General features: G+C 36.1%; 2 protein-coding genes across 2 annotated transcripts in view; one reads left to right on the top strand and one right to left on the bottom strand.

Annotated features, from left to right (window-relative positions):
• The window catches only part of SCFD1 (sec1 family domain containing 1), a 105,244-nt gene that overhangs the window by 76,914 nt on the left and 11,260 nt on the right, over positions 1 to 17,070 (top strand). Inside the window, exons 19-22 of the mRNA XM_034994378.1 lie at positions 1,463 to 1,538; positions 10,726 to 10,779; positions 14,356 to 14,408; positions 16,894 to 16,927. Of these exons, the coding sequence (XP_034850269.1) occupies positions 1,463 to 1,538; positions 10,726 to 10,779; positions 14,356 to 14,408; positions 16,894 to 16,927 (217 nt within the window). The remainder of the gene's footprint in view (positions 1 to 1,462; positions 1,539 to 10,725; positions 10,780 to 14,355; positions 14,409 to 16,893; positions 16,928 to 17,070) is intronic.
• Positions 7,441 to 7,855, bottom strand: LOC118003385 (60S ribosomal protein L35a-like). The gene has a single exon (XM_034994379.1). The coding sequence runs from the start codon at positions 7,806 to 7,808 to the stop codon at positions 7,476 to 7,478; it is 333 nt and encodes a 110-aa protein (XP_034850270.1). The 5' UTR covers positions 7,809 to 7,855; the 3' UTR covers positions 7,441 to 7,475.

Raw genomic sequence — 17,070 nt, 5'->3', positions numbered from 1 at the left:
GTTGGCCACAGAAGTTGCTGCTGATGCTCTGGGTGAAGAAGGATTACGTGGTCTAAGTCAATGGTGGCAATGACAAGGCTTCCCAGTAAAGCAAGGTGTCTTGACCCATGGCCATGTCTGCCTGCTGCTGAATAAGGAACATTCCTGAGGTCTGGAGAAAGACCTAGGAGGACTGAAGAAAGAAAGCACAAATCTGTTTGAGGTTGCATTGTGAATGCCAATCTCAATGTTCTCAACTTGGTCATTGTGAAAAAGCGGGGGAAGGGATATTCCTGGACTCACTGATAGCACTGGGCGTCATTGCGTGGGGCCCAAACGAGCTAGCAGAATCTGCAAACTTTTCAGTGTCTGTAAAGATGATGTCCACCAGTATGTTGTAAGAAAGCCCCTAAACAAAGAAGGTAGGAAACCAGGAACCAAAAGCATCCAAGATTTAACATCTTGTTACTCCACATGTCCTCCAACACAAGCATCAGCATATTGCTCTGAAGAAACAGTGTACTAAGAAAAGCAAGGAAGAAGCTACAGGATATACTAGACTTTTGGCCAAGAGAATGAAGGAGGCTAAAGAAAAACACCAGGACCAGATTGCCAAGGGATGGAGGCTGTCCTCTCTGAGAGCTTCTACCTCTAAGTCTGAATCCAGTCAAAAAGGAGATTGTCTAGGAATAACAAATAAATAAGATCAGACATCAAAAAAATAAAGTGAGAGACATGTGATTCTTCCTTTCCACCTGAACACTTAGAGGCCATTATAGGGCTATTAATTGGCCTAATTTTAATATTGTGTGTCAGGGAATAGGAAGGCCCAAGGAGAGGGAGAGAGACAAGGGAACAGGCAGTTGATAGAGCATTCAGAACACACCCAGCATTTATCATTTAAGTTTGCTGTCTTACATGGGTGAGGCTTGTGGCACCCGGAAACAATTACAGTAGTAACATCAAAGACCACTGATTACAGATCACCATAGCCAATACAGTAATAATGAAAAAGTTGAAATATTGTGAGAGTAACCAAAATGTAACACAGGGACATGAAGTGAGCAAATGCTGATGGAAAAATGGTGCCAATAGACTTGTTAATGCAAGGTTTCCGTGGACCTTCAATTTTGTTTAAAAAAACAACTGTCTGCAAAGTGCACTATACTGAAGCAAGATAAAATGAGGTATGCCTATATAGCCAAGACTAAGCAATTAAAATGTTTAATTTGAAGACAGCTTTTATTTTTACATTTTATGAATAATTATTTACTAGTCAGAGTATTTTATCACTTTTATTGTTAGATAAAATTACAGCAGTGATGTATATGAAAGCAAAAATTCTCAGGTCACTTCTGTTTAGTGAGAATAAAAGTGGTAGGTACAGTGAGCATCAGCAGGTCATGTATAATCAGGCAAATATTTTATCTGTAACAAATTGGAAAGATAATTTATACTTCGTGTGATCTTTTTTTGTCCCTAGTCTCTTATCACGAGTCATGAATACAGGATCACAGTTTGTTATGGAAGGAGTGAAGAACCTGGTATTGAAACAGCAAGTGAGTATACTTATTAAAAAACGTTCTGGTAACTTTTTTTTTTGAGATTGTATTTATTTGAGGGCTCCTGGGTGGCTCAGTTGGTTAAGCAACTGCCTTCGGCTCAGGTCATGATCCTGAAGTCCCGGGATCGAGTCCCGCATCAAGCTCCTTGATCAGCAGGGAGTCTGCTTCTCCCTCTGACTCTCTCCCCTCTCATGTGCTCTCTCTCTCGCTCTCTTATTCTTTCTCAAATAAATAAATAAAATCTTAAAAAAAAAAAAAGATTTTATTTATTTGAGAGAAAGAGAGAGCAAGAAAAATGGTGGGGAGGGGAGAGGGAGAGAGAGAAGCAGACTCCCTGCTGAGCAGGAAGCCTGATGTGGCCTCGATTCCCAGGACCCTGAGATCATGACCTGTGCCAAAAGCAGGGGCTTAACCGGCTGAGCCACACAGGTGCCCCCATTTTGGTAACTTTTGAACATAAATATTGGCAGGTTGATGCTCAGCTAGAACAACTTTCTAGATATATTCAAGTTATTTGGAAATATTTGGAATAAAGTAAAATCAAAGGGTCTTTTATTCTGGTATATTTAAGAATATTTTACATGTGTAGTTCAGAGCTTTTTTTTTTAATTTGTTCATTTGGACTTTATTGACACTTTCAAATATACATTAGTATAGCAATCTTTCCTGAACCCTTCACCAGGCTTCAGTACTCAGCATCCTGTCATTCTTGTTTCATATTCCATAATATATATATAATATATATTATATATTCATTTATTTTTACTGAGATAGTTTAAGGAAAATCTGAGACATAATTATTTCATACATAAATATTTCAATTTATAATGAGAAGGATTTTAAAGGCCAGATTTTAAAAAGAGAGTGAATTAGCGGTTATTCAAATGTGAATATTAAGTGTTTACTTGTTTTCAGAAAAAAATAGATCGTTTCTTTCTCTGAACTTCCTCCATACTTTTATCTTTCTTACAATATTTACATGCAGTATTTTGTATTGATGTTATTTTTTACTCCCCCCACCCCCAGTTTTATTGAAATAAAATTGACATGTGTTTAACTACTTCTTGATAAGATCCTTGAGGGCAAGCAGTTTTTTCCCCATCTTTGAATTTTCAATAGCACTTTGCATACAGTAGGTAATTCAGTTCTTTTTTTGGGTAACGTTTTATTATAAAAGCCATGTAGTATTAGTAAAGAACAGTGAAAAAATTATAGTTTGCTTTATTTAATTAAAAGGCTGGTGACTTTCCAAGCTTTACTTAAGATACATTCTAGATAGTTTGCATTATTTCCTAATTACTTAGGAATACTTTTTAGCTTCATTATCCCTCTTAGGAATTCTATTCAATCCCTCCCAGTCTACCTCTCTCCTGGTAAGGAGCTACTAGTAAGTACTTAATCCACTCTTTTACCGGTTTACAGCACTTCCCTGAGTCAGTTTCTTTGTTCTCTTCGACTGTAAAGGTTGAAAAGATACAAAATAGGAAGTTGGGCACATTAGAGACCAATGTGTTATACTTTACAGTTTAACCTAGCACCTGCTAAAGAGAAAATTACTCATGACACTTGTTAAAGAACAATAAACAAAAGGTATTGGGACCACCACAGTAGGGTTTTACAGTTGGGGAGGAAGATTGGGTTCAATTCCAAATCTATCAAGGAAAAGTGGGAATTTATAGCCAAGAATCAGGGTAGGGATCAGTGGATATAAAATTACTAAAAGGAAACATCAGGGATAAAAGAGGATTCTGGCTAAACCAATCTAATAGGATCTTTACTGAAGGCAGGCCAAATGTGATCAGACATCACCTGGGAGATGGTAGAGGATGAGGAACCTGATCAGATATTAGGGTGATCAGGTATTGAAGATGAGAAATTCTCGCTAAACTGACTTAACAGGATTCTTTTTAAATTGGACTATTCAAAGATGGACAGAGTTCAGAAGTCAAGGCCCCATTGAAAGGGCTCAGGGGAGCCTGAGTAGAGTTTTGTCAAGGAGAGAATCTCTGTCACACCACTCAATTTATCATTAACTATGGACAAGATGATTTTGTTATGTGATACAGAAGGGGAACCACCAGCCCCTAAGATACTGTCTGCCTTTCAGTAGACAGAGTGGCTGTTGTATAACCACATGTAGTTAAATTTATGTATAAGGAGATTTACATATTTTTCTAACGGTTCACTCTTACAAGGAAATCACAGTAGTAGAATAACTCAGCATGGAGAATTATAGACTTCAGTCTTTGAAATGATCGATTTTTTAACTTACTACCTTAGAGTCACATGTTACATGTCCACTAGTGTTTGTAAGAAGTGTCTGAACTGATCAACTTGAGTATTTTATTGTGTTAACACAAAAGTTGGTTTGTTTAAAGTTCATTTAGTATATAAAAAGAACCTGGCATCTGTAACCTCAAATTCCTTTGCTTTTCTTAATATTACAAGTAACAAACTACTTTGAAATAGGCAGTTTCTCACTTATAAAAGTAAAATTTGGTATGATTGGTGGTTATCTCTATCTGTAGTATATTCTGTCGCCATGACTAGAAGAGCTGTGTCATTTTTTTAAAGTGTATGTTAATAAGACATACATTTCAGGCTCAAATTAGAGGAAATATTTATTGATTTTTTGGGGTCAGAGGGTAGTTCATTTTATATTGTGAAGTAAAAAATGCTCTATTAAAAAAAGTTTAATATGATCTTTTGTTTCTTTTTTTTTTAACTTTTTTTAAAATAAAATTTTATTTATTTATTTGAGAGAGACAGAGTGAGAGACAGAGAGCACAAGCAGGGTGAGGGGCAGAGGGAGAAGCAGACTCCCCGCTGAGCACTCAGGGAACCTGCTGTGGGGCTCGATCCCAGAACTCCAGGATCATGACCTGGGCCGAAGGCAGACACCTAACCGACTGAGCCACCTAGGGGCCCCTCTTTTTTTTTTTAAAGAGTAAGTCTAGTCTTTATTTTTTTTTTTTTAATTTTATTATGTTGGTCACTATATAATACATCATTAGTTTTTTTTATTATGTTATGTTAATCACCATACATTACATCATTAGTTTTTGATGTAGTGTTCCATGATTCATTGTTTGCATATAACACCCAGTGCTCCATTCAGTACGTGCCCTCTTTAATACCCATCACCAGGCTAACCCATCCCCCCACCCCCCTCCCCTCTAGAACCCTCAGTTTGTTTCTCAGAGTCCATAGTCTCTCATGGTTCGCCTCCCCCTCCGATTCCCCCCCCTTCATTTTTCCCTTCCTACTATCTTCTCCCTTTTTTAACATATAATGTATTATTTGTTTCAGGGGTACAGGTCTGTGATTCAACAGTCTTACACAATTCACAGCACTCACCATAGCACATACCCTCCCCAGTGTGTATCACCCAGCCACCCCATCCCTCCCACCTCCCACCATTCCAGCAACACTCAGTTTGTTTCCTGAGATTAAGAATTCCTCATATCAGTGAGGTCATATGATACATGTCTTTCTCTGATTGACTTATTTCGCTCAGCATAGTACCTTCCAGTTCCATCCACGTCGTTGCCAATGGCAAGATTTCATTCCTTTTGATGGCTGCATAATATTCCATTGTATATATATGCCACATTTTTATCCGTTCATCTGTCGATGGACATCTTGCCTCTTTCCATAGTTTGGCTATTGTGGACATTGCTGCTATAAACATCGGGGTGCACCCCTTTGGATCCCTACATTTGTATCTTTGGGGTAAATACCTAGTAGTGCAATTGCTGGGTTGTAGGGTAGCTCTACTTTCAACTTTTTGAGGAACCTCCATATTGTTTTCCAGAGTGGCTGCACCAGCTTGCATTCCCATCAACAGTGTAGGAGGGTTCCCCTTTCTCCGCATCCCCACCAAATATTGTGAAGATGTCAATGCTACCTAGAACATCATTAGTTTTTGATGTAGTGATCCATGATTCATTGTTTTTGTATAACACCCAGTGCTCCATAAAAATGAGTTTACTGAAGGATATATGCCTAATTTTTAAATGTTAGTTTTTTCTGGGTGAGTATTCATCTCTGATTACTTCCATATGATAAATTCCTGTAGTTGAATTATGGAATCAAAGGGGTGAGCATTTGTCATTGTTCTTAATAAATATTACCAAATTGCCCTCCAGAAAAGATGTACCTACTGACTGGCAGGGACTTAAAGCGCTTGTTTCTTGACATCCTTCCCAACCTTGGTGCGTGCATATATTGTGTATATGTGTGTGGTCTTTGTCAGTTTAATAATTTTTTTAAAGATTTATTTATTTGAGAGAGAGAGTGGGGGTGGGCAGAGGGAGAAGCAGACTCCCCGAGGAGCAGGGAACACGATTCGGGACTCAATCCCAGAACCCCAGAATCACAACCTGAGCTGAAGACAGATCCTTAACTAACTGAGCCACCCAGGTGCCCCTAGAGGATACATCTTTAACTCTTTTTTAACCTACTGATTTCCACTGCTTGCAATTTATTCATTTTTAAAAGAGGGATTATTTTAGCAAACAAGCCAGAGTGAAATAAGACTTCTAAATTATTCAACTTTGTGCTGTATTACTCATCACATTCTTGTATAATTATCCTCACACAAATAAATTCCAAATCTGTAAATATCATTCAGGTGGTTTTATGTGATAGCTGATAGTTGTGATGCATAAAACTTACCTTGCCCAAAAAACAAAGTATACAAAGCTCTTACAAGCAATGTAGGAAACTAGACAATAAATATTCTTTTTATTTCATTTATAGCTTAAAACATTTATTCATATAAAAAATGCAAAACAAAAATACTACTGTATATTTTATTATTTCCTCATCTGTAAGATATTGATGTGGATATTGGATTCACCCATAGATCCCTTTCTGATTTAGAATTTCAAAATTTTGGAAACAGGTGATCTATCTTATTCCCCCTCCCTTTTCCTATCTTTACTTCACTGACAACTTTCTGTCCCTTATTATCATTGATAATTGCTCATTCCCAGTGTGTTTCTGGTATCCACACATTTCATCTTATTCTTTACTAGGCTGATACAGTCTTCAAGATAAGCATTTTCTTCAAGGAAGTCCACATACTAGTTTTCATTATCCAGGGCTTTGACAATCACAACAGCAGCAACTCTTGTCCCAGCCTCAATGCTGACTTCAGCATCAGAATATCATCCCCAGGCCAGAGCTGCAAGGAGAGAGTTAGAAATAGTCACCATAGACCAGATGGCAATATAGGGCAACAAGTGGCTAATTCTAGGAGAACTAAAGGAAAAAAACTTTTTAACTGTTTTGGATGTAAAGCTGTATTACTTTTCTTAGATTGTTTTTTAATTTCTGTGAATATTTTATTTCAGTTTTGCTTTTAAGCAATGACACTGTCAAAGATAAAATTAACATTGTTTCTGTTTAAACTTTTCCAGTGACTAAAATTATAAAACATGACTGTGGTCATAAAACCAGTAAGGGTTTTTAGAAATAGATTTTTTTTTTCTCCAAATAAAATTTCTAGTTCATGTATCTGAAATTCGAGGATTTTAGAAATACTGATCTTTAATTTAGGATATTCATGTGTATGAGACTTTTTTGTCTCTCAACACTATGTAATATATTAGGCTTTCGACTACTAGAGATTTATTTGCCAACCTATATGATAATGTTTTACATTTCTTTCTAAAACAGTTTCCAAAAACATTGAAAACTATGCTTGGGAATTTTTTTAAACAATTAATGGGTTTTTTTATTTGATTAAATTTCATTTATACCTCTTATTGAGCTACAAAAATTTTTTGTTTCTGAAGATGAGTAAGGTAACATTTGTTGAACAGAGAAAATTGTATGGTTTTGTTCTTTTTCTTTTTAGCCCACTTTTTAAAAATTTTTTTTATTTTTTTTTAACAAATCTACACCTTTATTTACTTTTCATTAAATTTAAATCCTTGAGGGGTACAGCATCACACAGATTCTGTGGCCAATGGCTTTAGCAGGAAGGTTGCTTCGGAATTTGGCATGAACCATGCCACTGTTTCCATGAGCATGAGTTACTTTTCCCCAGATTACTCTGGTTTTGTTTGGTTTGCCTCCAGGAGTCACTGTGTTGTTCTTTGCTTTGTACACATAAGCACATCTCTTGCCTAGGTAGAATTCCGTTTCATCTCGAGCATAAACACCTTCGATTTTAAGAAGAGCTGTGTGCTCCCTCTGGTTCCGGAGACCCCGCTTATAGCCAGCAAAAATGGCCGTGGACCACAGCCTTCCAGACATTATTTGGCGTTATAGGAGTCCTGTTCCCAGCAGGCCTCCTCAGACTCCAAGATGGCGGAAAAAGCCCACTTTTTTTTTATTAACATATAATGTATTATTTGTTTCAGAGGTACAGGTCTATGATTCATCAGTCTTATACAATTTACAGCGCTCACCATAGCACATACCCTCCCCAGTGACCATCACCCAGACACCCCATCCCTCCCACCCCCCTCCACTCCAGCAACCCTCAGTTTGTTTCCTGAGATTGAGTCTCTTATGGTTTGTCTCCCTCTGGTCTCATGTATGGTTTTGTTCTGATGTTTTCTGTTAGTGTTTAGCTGCCATAGTTCAGTTTTCTTCAAACATTGATTAGTCTTGTATAGAAATTATTAATATGAAATTGATTTTTGGGGCCCCTGGATGGCTCAGTCGGTTAAGTGTCCAACTCTTGATTTCAGCTCAGGTCATGATCTCAGGGTTGTGAGATCGAGCCCTGTCTCAGCTCTGTGCTGGGCATAGAGCCTGCTTAAGATTCTCTCTCCTTCTTCTGCTGCCCTTCCCTGCCCCCACCCCCATCTCTCTCAAAAAAAAAAAAATTATTTTTAAAATGATTAACTGGGTGGCTTAGTGGGTTAAGTGTCTGACTCTTGATTTGGCTCAGGTCATGATCTCAGGGTTGTGAGGTTGAGCCCCACGTCAGGCTCAGGCTCCATACTGGGCGTGGAGCCTGCTTGGAATTCTCTCTTCTCTCTCCCTCTGCCCCTCCCTCCCCGCCCCCCATCCCCATTCTTGCTCACTCTCAAAAAAATTAATTTGATTTAATGATTAACTCAGTTCAAGTCTTCATTTAGGTAACAAAAGCTAGGTAGAGTATTAGTTTGTGACAAGGATCTCAGAAGTTGTTTTCTGAAGTACTCTTTCTTATGCCTTTAACATTATGGAAAGGAAATTTTGTATGTCCTTTATCATTCTCCACACTTGAAGTTTTCCTTAATGTCTGGTAGTATGTGAATATCCTATGGTGCAGCAGTGGTAGATGATTCTTTGGGTGTTATGTGGTTGTAAAGACCAGACAAAAACATAAAGAATTGTCTCTGGGCTCATGAACTTTTGGATTATTTTGCTAGAAAAAAAATTTTCTTACATTATTTAATGACCTGTTCACTAGCAGGTTTATCTTAAGGTATTGCAGAGTTATAAAATTTAGTTGTACTTTTTAGAAAAATCTCATTTTTATACTACATGAGGATTTATCATGAGATGTTAATATAAATAGTCAAATTTCCAATTATTTTCACAAATATAAAAGTAATATGACTCTTAGGGCTTTATCATTACATTACATCTTTTCTGAATTTTTCCCTATGGCACAGATCTAGTAGTGCAATTCAGGGATTTCAGTGGAGAGCTGTAGTAAATAGAGAAACTAGTATAAAATTAATTTTAGTAAAATTTTATAATTTTAATGCATTCTTGCTCTAGATGTTTTTAAAAAATTATTCCCTCCTTTTATTTTGCGAAATACTTCATCATTTGTTAACATGACTTGGAACAAATACATAACTAGTTTTTCCTTTGGGATAAAGCATTTTTATAGATGTAAATCTGCCCCCAGTCATTCTTCAGAGAAAGTCATGGTTTAGACTTATTCCTACATGTACAAACTCAATTTTATTTGAAACAAAACTTAAAAGGTAAAATTTTGAGCTCTGTTTTTTTTTTTACTCCAAATAATAGAATTCAGGAAGTACATTCAGTTAGATTGAACCTCTGGTGCTTTTGTTTATTTAAAAAGTTTCTGGCCAACACAAATATCAGGGAATAATGAAATAGCTTTAATTTTACTTGGTTAAGATCATCTTAAAAGGTTTTTTACTTGCTAATCTAGAGAAAGAAAAAGAAAAATTCCTATTTTCTGTCTGGGCAAAGCAGCATTTTCTGTAGTGGAAGTCCATTTTGGAAACAGTAAAATGTTTTATGACCTAAAGAAAGCAAAACTCTTGTAAAATAGTAATGTGTTATCTACATTTATTTAAATAATCAGATTTAATGTTGCCTTTGTTGTAAGAAGTCTCTAAGATACAAAATATACAGAACATCCTGTACAGTTCACAAATGAAATATCAGTTTAAAGTAGGCAGAATACCATCCCAGTAGGAATGCATTTTGAATAAACATAATAGTCACTTAGTAAATTTTCTGTACTTCATGTCTTATGTTCAAAATAATGGTAAAAACAGATTGAAATTTAACAATACTACTTCTTATCCCAAGGCATGTAAGCATGTCAAGAGGCAGTCTTCTGCCAACACCAGTGTTACATATTTCATGTTCAAAGTAGAATTTCTTCAGTAAGAAGACAATGCAGTATGTCACTGGAAATTTGGAATTTATCCTAGGCAAAACAAAAGTGGTCAATAAAATTTATATGTATCCATTTCCCCATTTTTCAAAGATCACAAGTATCCTTTTGGCTTAGAAGAATATACATTAGAAATGAAAGACTCTTGAGTTTCTTTAATCTCATACATTTTCAAACTTTAAGTTACTCTGCTTCTAAAGAAACTCTTACTACCTGCAGAAAGGAAATAGGGAAAAAATGGGATTCTTATTTGATCAAAAGTTTGCAGTTGGTCATGTTAAAAAGCAAACATCCAACAAAGTAAAAAGCCCAAACGTGTTTGTATTAAAACCTGGGTACACTTTCACATCAAAAGGACCTTTTGATTTAGAATTATATTTTTTCTTTGGAAACTTGAGTAGTGCCAGGGGTATTTATATCTACGACACCATTCACAGAATACTTAATTTTAGAATGTGTTTAATGGAAAAGTAAGCATACTTAACTGTGGGGAAAAAAATTCAGTTGTTTTGTTAATAGAGAAGAACTTTGGTTATTCTTCTAATATTTAACAAATACTTATCTTTTCCACAGAATCTACCTGTTACTCGTATTTTAGACAATCTCATGGAGATGAAGTCAAACCCTGTGAGTAGCATATGACATGGTACTTATAAGTTCTTGAACATATCAAACTCAGTACATGAAAAGCAGTAAAATCTGAGTTCATTGTGGGCTTAATCACAGCAAACTACATGAGGGAAAGGAAAGAGTCCATGTTCTCAAAGAGCCTTTTTAGCCATTATCACAGATAATGAGAATTGGTTTTCTCAGCTGTATAACTATTCTGGCCAGCTCTCATCCAAATTAAATGTAGATTATATTCCATATATAGTTAAATGTAAAATATATCCTAAGGAGCAATTTTTTGTAAATGACAAAGAACTAGTGAGCATCAGCTGGTGTAGTATAAAGAGTACCAGACCAATTTAACTTTATGAAAATTAGGAGAGGAATACATAGTGAAATTTTTAAGTGCATGTGTTCAGAGGGCACGAAAGTCTTGGGTTGAAAAGTAAATTGAGAGAGATATATTGTTGGATGAATAGACAAATGGGTAAATATTGTTAGCATTTACTGGGTTTCCAAGCTATCTGTTTACAATTTAAGAAAGGAATGTGAAAATTATTGCAGTCCATTTCATAAAACAGTTCATCCTATTATTGTGGCAACTAGAAGGTGGTTATCACAAGAGTCTAGAATCAAGAAAGGCAGCATCAGAACCCTAGTTTGGATTGATCTGAATCTCTATAGATTTTGGCAGCAAGGCTTAAGATCCCATGCTAAGAAAGAACAGAATCTTCAGATAAATGTGTCACTTTTTGTAATTGTTAAAACATGATGACAATAACATTAAAGGAAATTAACAAAACATATTTAAAAATCTGCCCATGTGAAACAAAGAGTGTAATAAAACATCCCCAAAGGGGACAATTACAATTATGAAAAGAATAAGAGAATGTTCTATAATGATAAGCTTAAAAAGATTGGATTCTCCAGTCTGGGAATTGATTCAGAGAAAATGGTATACAATGTAGTGTAACAATAGACTTCCTTAAAACATCCTAGAATATAGGAAGAAGTAGCTCTTCTTGAAAAGTCTGAAAGCCTGAGAGAAGTATACATTTGTAACTAATTATCTTAGAGACTACTACTTCATAATAAGCTCTAAATTTGTGGAGGATATTATTCCAAACACTAATAAAGGTTAAAAATATAAATAAATGGGAGAATTTTAGACAGATGCCAAATACACAAGGGGTTAAGAAAGTTTGGGATATTTTGTTACTATCCCTAATTTTTAAGTTGAGATAATGAATAATGACCGTTATAAAGATGATAGCTAATGTTTATTACATACTTTTTATATGCCAGGAATCATTCAAAACATTTTCACATTTCATTTATTTTTTATTAGAAACTTCTATGAAAAATACCATTTTATTATGATCTTCATTTTATGGATGAAGAAACTATGGCACAATAAAGTTAATTAATTTGCCCAAAGACACAAAGTTAATAAATGGCAGAGCTGGGCAGGCCACATTTTTCACCACTGTGCTGTATTGAAGAGGGCAAGAAACATGCTTTTCATGGAATCACAGAGCTTTAGAGTTTAAGGAAACATTAGAAGTAATTTGAATGTGGGGGAGAGGAAACCAAGAGATGTTAAATGACTTCTCCCAAGTCACACTATTTTTAGTAGCACAACTGGAACCAAAAATCTACTATTTCTATGTTTCTGTTTACTACTCATTCCAGCATACACATACCTTCCACATGGATGGCTAAATTACGGTTCTTATTCTGATGTTTCTCCAGGTTATGTAAATTCATTTATTAGTTAACTGGTGACTTTAACTGTATAACAGAAGACACATTACTACAGACATATTTTTTTTTAAAGATTTTATTTATTTATTTAATTGACAGAGACAGCAAGAGAGGGAACACAAGCAGGGGGAGTGGGAGAGGGAGAAGCAGGCTTCCCACCGAGCAGGGAGCCCGATGGAGGGCTCGATCCCAGGACCCTGGGATCATGACCTGAGCTGAAGGCAGTCACTTAACCAACTGAGCCACCCAGGCACCCCACTACAGACATATTTAACTAATTAGAAATAGTAAATTTTTTCTGCTTTGAAAGCATTTTTTTAATCCATCTGCTAGATGAGGCAGCTACCTTCACTTTCTCTTATCCTTTTTCTGTTTCCAGATAGACAACTTGATTTGGAGGCATTAAAGAGAGACTAGCAAAGTACTAAAGAGCTTAGCAAAGTGGACTAAGTTAGACCTGGCTAGTAATCTTGAATGCATCTTAGCTCAAAGGCTTGAAAATGCTATAAACTAATTCTAGATGCATTCTTATCACTTATTTAAGTGTTCTCCTTTGATTTGTCTTGACTGGATAAATTGAAAGAAGGGAATTAAAAAAATATCAGATAGGTTTCATCTTGTAAATCTGCTTAGTAATGGTTTCCCGAAGCAAAGTGTTGAAGGATTATGATGCTACTTGTGAGTGCACTGAGAGTTTTGTAATTGGTTAAGCACTGTCCACCACTGAGTACAGGACTAGGTGGTGGCAACCAATGCATAGTTTGTCATTGATCAGGTTTGCATAGGGCCATCCATTCTCCAGCGAACAACAGATTCCTTTGGCTGACTGTGCTGTGGAAGGAGAAGGAGGCAGAGGTTAGGGAGTGATTACACTGCAAGCAGTAAAACAGTACTTTCCAGCTCCTTTATTATCAAGAAGCTAGTTTCCAGCTTATAGAGTCCACAACCCCTTATCCACAACTTCTGAAATCTACAGAGTTCTGAAAACTGAAGGATTTTGTATAACCCAACTCCCGTAACTGGGAATGTTATATGCATGATATCATCCAACTAAAAATTTTTTAATTCAAGGGGCGCCTGGGTGGCTCAGCTGTTGAGCGTCTGCCTTCGGCTCAGGTCATGATCCCTGGGTCCTGGGATCGAGCCCCGCATCAGGCTCCCTGCTCCGCAGGAAGCCTGCTTCTCCCTCTGCCACTCCCCCTGCTTGTGTTCCCTCTCTCACTGTCTCTGTCTCTGTCAAATAAATAAAATCTTCAAAAAAAAATTTTTTTTAATTCAAAATTCCAGAACACACCAAACTCTAAATGTTTCAAATAGAGATTATAAACCTGTATTAGGTTATTCTGTATATTCAGTAAAATCATGGACATATAATAAAATTCTAAAACAGAAACAAAATAAAAATAATTATATTGGTTTATAAAATGGGTATATTTTCAAGACAGTATAGTATAGTATAGTGGTTAAGAGCTTGGGCATTGAAACTAGACTACTTGGGTTCAAATCCTGGACTTCCTGTACTTACTAGTTATGTGACCTTAGGAAAGTTACATAACTTCTCTGTGCCCGTTTGCCCATCTGAAAAAATAGAGGTAACAGTAACTACCTCACAGATGTTATGGGGATTTAAGTGAGTAATTTCATCTAAAGCATTTAGAATAATGTTTAACATGTAGTAAGGGCTCTGTTAGTAGTAGTGGTGGTGGTGACACAGATTTATTTAATTAACCTACCAGATTAATAGCTTAAGTAATTAAAATACTCAAAGCCAAATGGTAACTTTCTGAAGAGAAACCAAGTTCTGGTTGGTTTGTTTTTTTTTTTTAATAGGAAACTGATGATTATAGATATTTTGATCCCAAAATGCTGCGGGGCAATGACAGGTAAGCAGCTCTTGACTTGTGTAATTTGTGTGTAGGTCTTTCCACCCTGCTAAGAATGGAAGTAACTTAATTTTTTATTATAAATCAGTAAGTGCTTATTAAAAATTCAAACTATATAGAAAAGTGGTAAGTAAACAATATGTATAACCTTATTACCTGCAGATAATCATTGCTAATTTTACTTGACGTTTTGGTTCTTTTCCTTTCAAGTATATATACTCACACACCAAAAAAATACATTAGGTGTTTTTTGTTTTTTATGACGAGATGACAGTATTGTAGACTGTATGGGGGAGGGGAATTTGGATAATGTGTTTTTAAATGCATATTCTTATTGAACCAAAGCAAAGACAGGAACTTTATGTTGGATACCAGTTGTTTTTATTTAACTGGTCCATAAAGCCAACCCCTGTAGATTGTTGTAAATACTTTATGGCAATGAAACATTCTACAGATAATTTCTCTATCTTACAACAAACATGGTGTGGTAAGGTACTTGTTTGCTTCATAATGGGTATCATTTTTCAAGATTTACTTCATGGTAGTATGAAAAATAGCCTACAAGACATAAAGAAAGAACAGGCAGAATTGGGAGGGGAAAAACCTTCATGGAATGATCTTCTTTCTCACCTAAACTTGAGTGAAGCTGGTTTCTTGCCTACATCTTACTATGTTTGGGATCTTTAGAATGTTGTCTCTGCTTTATCCTAAGCTTTTACATCTTTGTCGATAGAATAGATAATCTAGTCACTAGATAGTTGATTGTTAGATTGTTCTGGTTTTTTTTTTTTAAGATTTTATTTATTTATTTGGCAGAGGGAACACATGCAGAGGGAGTGGAAGAGGGAGAATCAGGCTTCCCGCAGAGCAGGGAGCCCGATGCGGGGCTCGATCCCAGGACCCTGGGATCATGACCTGAGCCGAAGGCAGACGCTTAATGACTGAACCACTCAGGCGCCCCTGAGTTTTAGATCATTAGATTAGATCGTAACTTAAAAGGTTATTTTCTTTTCTTAACTTACCAGAAATACTGCTAAAGTTGCAGAAGAAGCTGCTAAGAGCAGCTGGCAAAGGAGCATTTGATAAAGAATAAATTCTAGAAGGGAGAGAATGAGGAGTGACAACTAATGAGTATGGGGCTTTTAAGGATGGTAAAAAATGTTCTGAAGTTAGACAGTGGTGACAGTTGTACAGCTCTGTAAATATACTAAAAACCACTGGTTTGTACACTTTAAAACATTGAACTTAACTCTTTTCCTGTCTTGATATTCTCTGGCTTACATTTTATCCTTGGATTTGCATATGGCTAACAAGTAGACACATTTTGCTTCGTAGAAACTTCTCCTTTGCCTTCTCCTGAGCTATTTCATCACAGTTAATCTTGGTTATTAATAACTAATAATACTGTGCTATTTAAATCTCTCCTGATTCTATGTGTACTCTTAGAGGAACTTAAAGCACCCTGGAAAGAAGTTAATCACAGATGAGGTGTTTCAGTCGGGTGGGCTTCTGGCCCTTTCTATGGAATATTCATTCAGACAGGCCATAGAAATAAGGTAAAGATGATAAAGGTGTGGAATTGACCTTTCAGTAATTAAGGATGGTATAATAGCACTCTCCTCTTCGTTGAAATTTTTAAAAAATTGCTTGTGAGGGGGCGTCTGGGTGGCTCAGTCGTTAAGCATCTGCCTTCGGCTCAGGTCATGATCCCAGGGATCGAGCCCCGCATCAGGCTCCCTGCTCCTCCCCTCCCGCTGTCTCTCTCTCTGTCAAATAAAAAAATGCTTGTGAGGAAAACCTAAGTTCTCTTTGTACAGCCTGTTTTATCACTGAAACAAATATATGTCTGACTCACAAAGGCTTTGAAAAATATCTTTATTAAAAGACCTCTTAGACACAAAATAAGTATTTTTAAAATACATTATAAGTATATAAATATGTGGCTAATATATGTAATAATATATAATGGTATATAGAAATACAAAGAAATAAGCTACAGCAAAATGCAGATTCCTCCTCCCAGCCCCCATTTCCTCCTGTTATTTCCCATACATGTGTTTACATAGTTTTTACACAAATGTGGATACTGACAAACTGCAACATTATGTTGCATATAGTAAACTTTTATATAATTTACCACTAAAATATGTGTTTTATCAACTTACCTTATACCCAGATTTTATTCCTTCTGAGAGCTGCTGCTCAGTGTTTCCTTCTCCCTTTCAGTTTTCTCTTAGGTTTTATTTTGAAGCTAACAGATTGCCCTACTCCCTTTTAGATGCTGATAAATGTACCTCATATTCTCTGCCTTCCCAATTCACTATTTGGGTACACAAAACTAGAGGACCCAGCCTCAAAGAAAGTGAAGGAGGAAGAATTGCAAATACGTATCTAATTGTGTGTACATGTGTGCGTTCCCCATACCTCTTTTATCCATAGTGAAAGCATTGTGTGAAGTTTTCACTATCGTTTTTCTTTGTTGTAGCTCAGTTCCAAGGAACAAAAATCCATTCCAGGAGGTGAGTTATATATAAAAATTCTGTCTCTAAAATGGAAGGAAGATGACCAAGCAGTCTTGAAGAATTGTCTTCATCTTAAACATGGCTTTATTACAGTTACTGTATGGTAGTTTTGATAAATCCAATTCTGTGTAACCATTATT

Source organism: Mirounga leonina, unplaced genomic scaffold (assembly GCF_011800145.1).
Source record: "Mirounga leonina isolate KUSES-001 unplaced genomic scaffold, KU_Mleo_1.0 Mir_91, whole genome shotgun sequence".
Classification (NCBI taxonomy): Eukaryota; Metazoa; Chordata; class Mammalia; order Carnivora; family Phocidae; genus Mirounga; species Mirounga leonina.
This window is presented reverse-complemented; position numbering and strand designations above follow the sequence as displayed.